Source organism: Stigmatopora nigra, chromosome 10 (assembly GCF_051989575.1).
Source record: "Stigmatopora nigra isolate UIUO_SnigA chromosome 10, RoL_Snig_1.1, whole genome shotgun sequence".
NCBI lineage: Eukaryota > Metazoa > Chordata > Actinopteri > Syngnathiformes > Syngnathidae > Stigmatopora > Stigmatopora nigra.
In genome coordinates, this window is record NC_135517.1 from 5540753 (window position 1) to 5552771 (window position 12019).

At 38.5% G+C, this 12019-nt stretch overlaps 1 protein-coding gene and 1 long non-coding RNA gene across 5 annotated transcripts in view; one reads left to right on the forward strand and one right to left on the reverse strand.

Moving 5' to 3' along the window:
* Positions 1 to 12019, reverse strand: part of LOC144202555 (low-density lipoprotein receptor-related protein 1-like) — a 72780-nt gene that overhangs the window by 55230 nt on the left and 5531 nt on the right. For all 3 annotated transcript variants that reach the window (XM_077725370.1, XM_077725372.1, XM_077725371.1), the window contains one exon: positions 6160 to 6282. In XM_077725370.1, the coding sequence (XP_077581496.1) occupies positions 6160 to 6282 (123 nt within the window). The remainder of the gene's footprint in view (positions 1 to 6159; positions 6283 to 12019) is intronic.
* On the forward strand, positions 581 to 6748 carry LOC144202558 (uncharacterized). Of its 2 annotated transcripts, XR_013327509.1 has the most exons (4): positions 594 to 795; positions 3901 to 4129; positions 4208 to 4505; positions 5225 to 6748. It is a non-coding gene; the product is annotated as an uncharacterized LOC144202558 (long non-coding RNA). The 2 variants fall into 2 exon arrangements; XR_013327508.1 differs by lacking the exon at positions 5225 to 6748 and having other exon boundaries at positions 581 to 795; positions 4208 to 4535.

Consider the following 12019-nt stretch of genomic DNA (forward strand, 5'->3'; position numbering starts at 1 on the left):
GTTTTTTTTAAATCCAAGCTTTTGTTTTCTTTCTACTGTATAGCATTTAGGCTGAGGAACCATTGGCTGACATCCACAATGTTAGTTAGTGTGGCCATTAAAAAATGTAGAACTACAAACACACTATTATCCAGACCAAACGAGCCCCTTCAGTGCATCAACAGTATGCACACATCCACACAGACTAAACACCCACAATAAGCATGCCAGTGCAGAAGCTTGCCAACTTTCATGGTGCTGTTTGCTGAGAGATATCTTGGGATCACCAAGAGAGAAAAAAATATCTCGAGTAAACAACAGTCTCGGCAGACAAACTAAAATTCCACAGAAGACATCAGGACTCTGCAACTATAACTTTAAAATAAAAAGACTGTAAATTGGCTAAGACAATCGAGAAGACACAGATGCTTCTTCAACTGAATCATTCTGGGTTGAAGATTTTTTTCCTGGATGAGGTTTTGGTGCCTTTTGACTCTGACCAGTATTTCATCCACTAAAAGGACAAATGACTCAGCAAGAAGTCTGTCTTCATTATTTTGTGCAGCCGCTCCCAACAGCAGTCACACACTTTAGAAGTCAAAGTGCCCGGCAACAGAACAAACAGGCAAAGAACAAAGACAACTCTTTTCCCCATTTGAAGCTGGAATCATCATCATAGCAACAAAGAATAATGATCACAAAAATAAATTACGAAAAAATAAACAAAACTAAATAAACACTGCCTGATGGTGTAGTGGTTCACCCGACCGACTTTGGTGCAGCCAATGCCCGTGCTTCCCCTGCACAGACTTTAAGGTGAGCACTGCGCTTCGACGTTTGTTTGTGACAAAATACGTCACCAAGAAAAGAGGTTTTGAAGTCATTAAGTAATGTTATGCACCTAAATTAAAAAGGTAAGCAGAATCAGAAGACAATGGTGAGGGGCAAGTAAATTAAATGGATCAGGGTGCCGTGTGATTTTCGCCCCCGTGCTGGGTCTCCTGACCTTAAGCTGACGATTTAAATCCGCCTATTTTGGATTAATACATTCTAGAACAGGGAGCCATAAAAACACGGGGCCCTAGGCTAGCTGACCCAAGGCTACTTCTGTTTGGTCAAGGGATTTAACATGAGGACAGCTCAAATACAAAGTGCTCCATAATAAGCTTCAGGTGTGCCGCTAGGCGACCCTTTACGAGTAATCAAACGACCGGTAAAACTTTCTTGTTTTGAGCTTTGAAGTAATTGGGGGCCCCCAAAAAAGTTTTTCATTGTTTTTGTACATGGTGCATAAAATAAGATTGATGGACATTGTTTTAGTCCAAGTGAAGTCCTAAAGAGTCATTTCTAAAAAGTGATTTTAACATTATTGTAAACTACATTTACTTTCTACACAACATTTTCTTGTCAGGAAATATTCTCGTTCATCCAGAGTCTGGATTTCAGATCTCTATATTCAGTGCACATAAAAGTTAATCATTTTGCAGGAAAACAATCGTAAAATTAAGACGGACCCGATTTCACCTTGCACGTGTGGAGTCATTAAGTCGCTGCACACAGAGGTGGATCACATGCTCCATTGGGCAGTGTGATGGAGTCAGGCCATGCAAAATAAAGCCATTGTTTGATGGCATAAATCGGCTGTGGCCCCATTCAAATCACGCTGAGCCGCCGTGTTATAAGCGGGGTCGTGTCCAGACCTTGATCCGTCCTGTGGCACAGCCGCATGAGGACGAAATAGGGGTGGTAGGGACATGAGACCCAGTGGTGAGGTCTTGATGATTGATTATTAAACTTTCTTGACTATCAGACACACTTTTTTCATAAGTGGGGCCTGCGACTAATACTCAAGAGTGTCTTATCTTGTGCATTTTCTTTCTCTCTGACCACAGAAAGTCTGTTGTGTTAGATTTTTAGACTACAGTTAATTGAAAAACTCTTATGTCAACAGATGTACTGGAGTATAAGTCACATTTTTTGTTTGGTTAGAAACCAAGAACAAACATATTTAGGTTTAAGTAATAACAAGTGTCAAAATATGCATCTGTTAACATATTTTCAGATAACTATAGCCAAAAAACAACATAACTGGCTGTAGGTGGTCAGAGAGAGAAAAATAACACACGAGTATTTGTTGAAGGCCCAGCCAAAGTATGAAAAAAAGAAAGACTGGGAAATACAGCAAGTAGCTGATGAGCCATTTAAATTCTAGTAGTATCTCTTCACTGAGAGTTGATTTCATCTTCATTTGTCAAAACATTACCATATCAACTGACAATGAGATGACTTCTTCCAACTACAAGAGCAGTTTATTAGTCACAGATTATATTATGCCGCTCTTCCCATGCCACCCACGCATTAGGCTTGGAGGTGATGTAACAACTCGCCATGGCAACAGGTGTCACTAAATTCTCTAGATGTATATAAAATGACAATTTCCCAACTATTTGCTTTAAACATTAAACACTTTCTGTTCACAGATCTCAGCTAAACAGATGACAATAAATAATTTACCAAACTATAACTATACCTCCTAAATAAATAATACACAGGGTACTTTTATTGAGGGGACACGGCCTGTCAGAAAAGTTGAACTACTGGTATACAGTTTGAGAAAACTGTGATCCAAAGCATTTGGAGTATATTTTGTTTAGGTTTCTTGATGAGCAGCCATTTAGTTGACTCAATCCAGCAAACAAGTGTGCATTACACAATCTAGAACTCAATTGATACAATATGCTTTTGTGTTTATGTCTGAAATCTAACTAAAGGCACTATTTTCATGGTGGGGGCATTCCATCTAGCCCAACACCCTGGGGTCCAAAGACTGCCCGCAAGGCAGGAAAAAGTGGCTAGTAGAGGTCATCTATCAGTACAAAAATTGGATCCTCCATGTTATTATTTAAAACAGATGTGTAACGACGATGCCGATTGACCCAAGAGTGTGATCTTCAGTGAAACCAGCTGGCTGATATCTCACTAAACAGCCACTATTTTGACAGTTAGGGGGGGAGGAACACGAGAAGATCAACATTAAACAGCTTTTCAAAGTACTAGTAATGTCATACAGGGGGCGTCATTCTAAAAGACCAAGTCACCAGTCCAAAGCAGATGTTCTGCATCTGTGTATATGCCTTTACTTCACAGTCCAAATATTTTATAACAGTTCATCTTGGAAACAAGGCTGCATTCTAATCCCTTTTGTCGTCCCAGGCTCTCTCATGTCCCCTTAGAGTGCCTCTGGCATTCCCAAACACTGTCTGTGGGGAGTCCTGCTGGGATTACATAATGATCTTTTTTTCCCCAGTTTAAACCCCTGACACGCTTTTTCAGTCTGAAAACAGTCTGGCCGTTCGTGTTCATCTCTGGGGGGCAACTTTGGCCCAACTAGTCTAAAAACGGCCTAAAATGGTGGGGCAAACCAGCACATCATTAAATATAGTGTTTCATATGTTGACATTTGGCTGCTAGTGATGTTTGGCTAAAGTTACGCGTTACTAAAAACGGAATCAAATACCCCGAACTTGAGAAATGTGAATTGTCTGCCAAACTTCAGAAAATGTTCTCTGTACATCAATGACAACTAGGGCAGGGTGTCCACCACCTACTGCCCAGAGTCAGTGAGGATGAGGCCAGTTTGCCTGCATTTTCCATTTGAATAAACAGCACAGATAATTGATGTGATGGCTTTTACCTTTAACTTCAAAAAAGCTTAGCCCTACGCATGAATGTCACTCGGCTAATAATTATTACACGAAGTAAGCAAGTGAATACATTTTCTTGATAGACCATGTCTGGCAATTACCACAGAATCAATTGTTACTGAAGAAAAGGAGGGAAATCAATTATTTGATAAGCACAAACTCTTATGTGGGTTTAACGCAACAGTGTCAAGATCAGACACTTCATTTTCTTTCTTAGGACTGAACACTGTAACCAATGTATGACAAGTGGGCCAACCTGGATTTGAACCCAGGACCTCAAAGCTGTGTGGCTGTGTCCAAACCACTCGGGCCACCATGCCGCCCAGATAAGAACACCTTATAAGATATTCTGAAGTAACACAAGACAGTGTCACTTTTGTACTCCAACATTAGAAATTGGCCTATTAAAAGGCTGTCAACATTTTGAAAGGCGCATTGCTGCTTGGGTATAAACAGATTGCAAAAGTTTCCTTAATTAATTGCCACGTCTGTGGACATTATCATTACGCTTCTTATGTTTCCAGGGCAACCTCACTTGTAGGAACACTGCAAGACCCTACACCTGACTTGAAGATTGTCATCGGGTGTATCGCTTCTATTTTTATCAATTAGGAATGTATATCTGTACAAAAGGGCATATGTCCATGGAACCGTTCAGTTTTGTTGTCCTCTGTCAGTATCTCTCTATCTCAGTCTGGCCCACCACCCCGGGGTACAAAGAACAGTATTGTGGGAGAAACAGAGCAGCTGCAGTGGACAGTGGCTGACTTCACTAGCAATAGCCAATCCCGTTAACAAGGGCCACTGTGAAACTGCATCCACGTAAGGAATCAATAAACCTTTCTTATGCAATGTTGAACCACAAACTTCCTCAAGAAATGTACTTATGCATCACAACAAACAGAAGTGAAGGAACCTGCCTTCATATTATGGTAATGGATTGGACGGTTGTGAGCCAAACACAAGCCTTATGGCCATATCTACAAAAGTATGATGATGGACAGGAGTCAATAATAGTCTACAGTTCCAACTTCCAAAGATAACTACAATTACAGTCTATTCAAACGCACATAACCTTACTTGGACTCTGTATTTAGAAAAGCGATGAAATATGAAACATAATGCCATTTTTCAAGTCGTCATGATGGAAAATGAACTTTACCGACACCCTGCTGTGACAGAAAATGATCTTCCTTCACCTGTCATAAAAACCTTCATTGACAAAGAGATAATTAGGTTTAAAAAAATCTAAAACAGCCTCTGAACTTTTTTCATTTCAAGTAGGAGGGCGAGAATGACAACTTTAATATTTTTAATTCTGATGGACCGGCACTAGGTAACTCACAGACCGATGGTTTGGGACCAACCCTTTAGGCCACATAGTGAAGGCCCGTCTCTGACTCACAAGCTTTTCCACTACCACAGTGTGAAGTCAAGCTCCTTCAGTGCACTATTCCCGCAAGTGTTGTTTTTCTGAAGTTCTGGCAAAAGGGAGGCGTGGAATGAGACAAGTGATGCAGTCACTGTTGTTTCTGTCCCAGATAGAGACATGGACGCAGGCTCGCCCACTGATGAGGAGAAAGAGGAAAGCGCAGGTTGTGCAAAACAGCAGGTTTCTCCATTGCTGTGGGCGCGTCTATAATGACTTCCAGACCAACTTTTACAGTCTTTGCGTCTAGACTTCAACTTGAGGCTTCACTCTGGCCTCCCAGTTTCTAACACTATGCCAACCCTCCAAAAACATGTCAAACCTATACGCACACATGAAGGCGAACACTTTTTCCTCTATGTCCAAACCGGCTGTCCTCTTGGAAAAATACTGCTAAAAAGTTGACCAGAGAGACACTGTACCTCTCATTCCCTCCCCAGAGATCCAGCCTGAATGCATTTAATCTCTCAGGTTCACTATGAAACCATGGCTGTCTTTTTCTAGTACATTCAGTTTGGATTTTTTCTCATTAACTGCACCTACTATGGCGCCGGAAGAATAAGAGGAAGTCTCATTCATCACAGATTTTCAAAAAAGAAAAGAAAGAAAAACATTTAAAAGCTCTTAATTGGCCATCACGGGGCAGCCTAAAGGCAAAGTGACCATTAGCGAGAGCAAACAAAACATTCAATTGTTTTCACTTTGCTCACTAAATAAATGTAATAAATCATCAATCTTTGACAGTCAGATTGTTTAAAATCCATATTTGTAGCACCCAATTCAGGGTACATGTTTTCAAGCTCCATTAAATTAATAGTAAATGTGTATGCTTCTAACAAATGAAGCTAAGTAAGTGTTATTAATTAATATAAACTGCATGGTATGTATGAATGGTTGAAAATAAGAAGAGGCATTCTTAAATATTTCAAAGTCTTTAAAATGATGACAGCCAAAGTTGACTTTACTGTAAATCCAACCCCATTTGCACAGAGTAAACTAAAAACAAATGTACTGCTGAAGTAAGGACTATTTTTGGAGAACACTTACAAACATCCGGCTCCTCGTCTGAGCCGTCTGGACAGTCTTTCTCGCGGTCGCAGCGCCATCCTTTTGAGATACATGTCACGCCGTCTTTGCATACAAATTGCTTTGGGCTACAGGTCTTTGGAGCTGGAAAACAACAAAACAGAATACAATAAGCCACTAAACTACAATCATATCAGAACAAAAATATTTTTACTCCTGACATTTCATTAGGAGGATGCATCAATTTGTTTACTGGCTCGAATTATTGCTCGAATGGTTGCAAGCTCACGGAAAGGAAAGAGGGTTAGACGAAAAAAGAATACATCTTGGGGAAAAAAAGCATTCAGGGCAGTTTTCTCAATTGTACAACATAATGGTCAAACCAAATAAGACTCCTTTCAATTATATTTAGAGAAAATGAAAACAAATTACATTCTCCGGTAAGTGTATAGAGGGTTATTTATTTAGCATTATTTATCTGTTTCATAAACAATGTGCTTTACATTATTGCAAGTATATTTTAAAATGTTTTAACAAAACAAAAATAGTTAAGTACATAGTCCAAAGATAGGTGTAACAAAAGTAGCACACTGTGCATAGCTCGATTTTAGGGCCATTATTTTACTTTACTTTTTGTACATACTGAGGACAACTTATAATTTTTCTAAAAATATATGTGTTTTGCCAGTAATAAGGGACTCGGATAAGAAATGAATGAATATTGAAAGATTGGATGCATTCCTCTAAATCTAAAGTGCATCACATCCATTCATGAACGGCATAGTATAGATTGTAAGTGTATGTAATCAGGGGGTGTTATGTAAATTACACTCTTCAGGCATTTTGCACTTCTGAGTAAATAGGAATATGTTTGATAATCTTGTCTACTTGTAGAACATTTTTAAAAAAGAAAAAAAAGCACTGGTTTAACAACATACGATGTACATGATGATTGTGCTCGAATGAAGATACTTCAATTCCTAGTATACACCCTAATACACACATTGTATAATATTAATTTTCACCCAAACTTCAGTTTACGCATGGTGTCACTTGCTAATACAACATAAAATTACTGAAGTGATTACAAACGGCTCTTCTGTTGCAAATTAGTGTTTCAATGGATATTTAGCCAAACTCTTGATTGATGAATGAATTGATGAATAAGCACGTATTCGTAAAATGCAAGTGAACTTTGGTTCTATATTGAGTTTGCTTTAATAAGGTGTTGTCAGTGACTAATGAAGGACCTTATGACACTGAAAAGCAGCTAGTGTTATGAAAGTTTGCCTTTTTCCTGCCATATTCGTATATGCATTAGAGTGAAAATTGTTTTGCTTGTACTATATATAAAAAGTTACAGCTTCAATCCCTCAGGGGAAGTTCAATTTAAAACTGTAATAAAGTGAACTTTCTTATATTATTGACGGATACAGACCCACATCATAGAAGAAAATCAGCATAAAAGGGAATCCATCTAAAAAATAATGGGCACTGTTCATGTAACCTTAACTTAGTCAAACACACAATTTAAATAATTGTTTTTGACTCCCGTATTTCACTCTCTCTTTCTTTTAAGAAAAGAAAAGAAGAAAATACTGCTTGGACAGTTCTCAATATAAGGACTAAGAAAACTTTCTTCAAGCTGTTATTTTGTCATTTTTAGTTATGATTAATTGTAGAACTAGCACATAATAAAGAGTATTAACAATGAAGTAGCAAAACACTAAGATATTCAACTAAACTACCATGTAGTTTTGTCTACTAAAAAACCAATGCAAACATTGCTCAAGGGCACAGCACGACTAGACAGGTAGAACACTACGCTAGGACTTCTCTAACAGCGAGAGGTCTTTTTCATCACAAATTAAGCCTTAACTAGAGCTTTCTGTTCTTGGTACCCAAGTGTGAATTCCCACCTCTGATTGAAAAGTGGACACAATCATTCTGGAACGCTGGCAGACCGGTGCGGGTAATGACCCTGTCAAACCTTTGATAAGCGCTTTCAAGTCTAAATGTGTTTCAGACCTACAAAAGAAGAATTAAATAACGTTGGTATGACCACTAGATTGATAGAAAGAGGGAAATTATTACCTATAGCTGATGGGATGAAGGCAGCTATGCAGTTGGACAGCATTAACGTTTATAACCGAGCCACTATGGAGCTCAAGCTATATACAAGGAAATCAACCTGACATAAAACTCCACTCATCCCCACACTCCACACAATGTATGCGTGTCTGTATGGTTGCTGTGGTGTAAGTTCTGTCTGAGAAGTCACAAGGTTTTAATTTATTCATGAACAGCAGCCAGGATTACACTAAAATGCCTAGACTATTTTCATCCTACGTCTTGTTTGTTTGCATTTCTGGATGTATTGACAACTGTTGTGGCAAGCAAATATTCTTGCTCCATTTTTCTACGACACATGGTTTATTTAGATGCTTGACATGCTGGAGCCTGGCATGATGCTCTGTTTCCAATAAAAGCTGTGGGAGGAGTTCTAGATGCTGGTGACAGAAACATTTCACAGAGCTAAAGGAAGTAGGTCAGGAGGTTAGCAAAGTGGAGGTAGGGTTACTGTACCATGAGAAATTGTTAAGAAAAATGGCAAGCCCTTGCAGTCCATGTTAGAGCAAAATAGCAAGGATTCACAGTCTAACTTTATAACTGTGTTTTATAATTGCATAAGGTGAAAACCGTCTGTAATTTGGGAAAACCAAAGCGATGATTGCTGTGATGTTGGTTCATCAAAAAATACTTCAGTGAGCATAAAATAATAATTGGATTGGAAAGAATGGAGGCATCTTCTTCTGATTGATTTCTGTTTTTTTAAATCATCTTTTAAAAAAGGAATTTCAACCCATAATTGTTCCATAGTCTTAGGGTGTCAAATGTGTTTTTGTTACTACTATAACAAACAGAAATGAAAAATAATCCTTGTAGAGGATACTAAAAAGAAATATATAGCATAAATCATATTGGATGACATAAAAGAACAAACTGAGTGAAGTGGGAGCATTTGGGAAGTTGGTGGATTGAAAGTCAAAACGGGGGTGAGGGGGGAGTCATAAAAGAGCTTGAGTGGGATACTGAGATGGAATGGAGGAATGTCACACATGCTATCAATGAGCACCGTGTTTGTTTACAAAGGTAGGGACTATTTTGGCTCATCTCCATTCGGGCTGCATCACATACACACACCTCTACTGCTTGGGCTTCAAGATGTGTTCAGTGTCGTTGTGAGGAAACGTCTTTCTCCAAATACAAACACCACCCTCTCCTCCTGCCACAGCCCAATTTCCTCACACCCACAACATGGCTATAAATAAGTTAGATGTCTGCATTTGGTGAGCAACAGGGGCACTCCAAACTTCCAGCAGACATTGAGGCTGCACACTGTCAACAGGGGTGCACATCCACCTTTCAGAGTTGACCGCAGAAGTTACTTTATTACAAGGAAAGCTTCCTTCAACTAGACGGATGGGCTCAATTGAAACAGCCTTGAGAGAGATGACATGCACTAGCGCCAGGAGGGAAGATTTGTTCCTGACCCTTTTCCTTCACCTCTATATTAAAGCAGAAAGGAAAAAGATTTTCCCCTGCAGGGATGAGTTAAAAAGCAGCAAACCTGTTCCGATCTAGCGGCCTAATCTAAGTATATGAATGCTTAAAAAAGAGTTATATATTGAGGAAGTGGGCATTATGGGGAACAATGTGCATGTGAATTACAATGTTCACAGTGCCTACTGCCGTTTTGTTGCATGGCCTAGATGCATCTATACTTGCCTTAGCTGAGGTAATGTTGTTCTTAGAATGCAAACCCATTAAACAAACCTTTATATCTTTTCAATACTGATTTTGCAGTAAGCTTAGTTGTCCTGAAGCACCCTCAAACAAGTCGTCAATGATTGGAACTGTCAACAACACAACACAATTTACACCCTCTCTTTAGAATCAAGATCCACATTCAGTTCCGCAAAATATCCTGTTACATTAAAATTATAGTTTGTCAAAAATGGTGTGTGCACATCCGTAACCATAGTTTAAACTTTTCTATACTATTGTGGAATGGTGTTTTTGTAACTTTTCTTAGTTACACGAAGACACTTATGAAATATGTATAAACAAAAGCAACAACAACCATATTGTGACATTCTCAAGTGGTACTATGGTACTATAATGATTCCAGCCTCAAGTATTGAAAATAATAGAACTGTCAGGGCACACAAAAACACCAGGTGGGCGTGTTGGCTGAGGTAATTGCATAGTGAGGTTATTCAAAACATTGTGAGACTCTTGCAATGTCTACTGGGGTTAAAAAGTCACTGAGTTTAGTCTACTAAAGATAGGACATACTTTCACTACCTAAACATTGATTTTTCTCTATCCTGCCAAGCTAAATTTACTATTCATTATGATTTCAGAAGTATTTGTAGGGTGGGGAAAAAGAAATATGACATGCCACAGTTACAACTTATAGCTTTTCTCAAAGGCATAAAATATACCAGAACACAACTTCTCATATATATTCTGACAGGCGCTGACATTATAAGAAAACCAATGCAATGACTGTGCCCTGAAAAATGCATCTTTTCTTTCATACTTTTTTTTCTGACTAATCTGACAGCATTCTATAAACTTTTTAGACTGGCCCAAACTTCTTAAATAAGGAAAATATTGACTTTTACCAATGTGGCAACAGTAAACGCTACTTCATCCACCAACAAAATAAAAGCATAAAAAAGTTTTGCAACAGAAGCCATCCATCAAAGAGCAAGAGTTGGCTTTAGTTTTCTAATTTCTCATGTTACAAAACAGAGGAGGCCCAGATGTCCCCAATAAATAACCAATTTCAGCATAGATTGTGCAAACTAAAAATGAGAGAAGAGCTCACTTACAGGAAATTAATACAGAACTTGCGGATAGCTAAATTTATAGGTTTATGTCATTTAAACACTACTTGCACAATTTAATCAGATCCAATACAAAAGCTTCAATTGACAGACACTCGGGAAATGTATTCCTTTCACATTGTTTATCATTGGAGTTGCAGTTTGCAATGGGGACCTACACCTATTTCTAAAACTTAGTAAAAGTATGACATGCAGACAAATTAGGTTTGAAATCAGGTCAGTGCATTCACTGTAATTCACCAAAATGGATGGGTTGTGTAGGAAAGGCAATATGAGTAAAAACTAAATAATAAGGCAAGCAAACGACTTGAGTTCCTGGTCATGACAACACATGATGGGAAAAAGGCAGAAAGCAATGCCGTTAGTTGTGGAATTTTACCGAAGATGTGACCAATGAGTCATACGTACACACTCATCTTGCCACAATATTCTTCTTTTTCCGTCTTCTCTGTCTTTTGGGTGTTTATTATGAGTTGGTTTGTGCTGGTTGCATTTATCTTTATTTTAGGCATTTTTATTTTTTAAACTACAATGAAATCCACACACGTGAATGCATTTACAATGATCATTTAGGTGAGTATAAACTGTATTCCTTTAGTATGCACTAGGTCTAAGAATGTTAAAAAAAAAACACAGATGGAGATTTAAGATGAAGAATGTTTGTTTTGGAACATGCCAGTTCTGGGAACAAAGTAACAATCATTCATGGTATAGAACGGTACAACCTCTTAACAAAGTGGAGTAATCACAAGTGAACTAAATTAAGAGCAACATGGATGTCTGGCTGAGATTTCAGTACATTTAAAGCCCCAAAGCTGTCATTAGCCAAGGCAGATATTTGTGTTGTATTCCACTAGAAGCCTGAGGATGAAGACTGTGGCCTCTTTAACAATTCACATGAGGATAACATCAAAATCAGTGGGGGGATATGAGGATGGGAAAATGTAAGAAAAGCCCAAAATGTG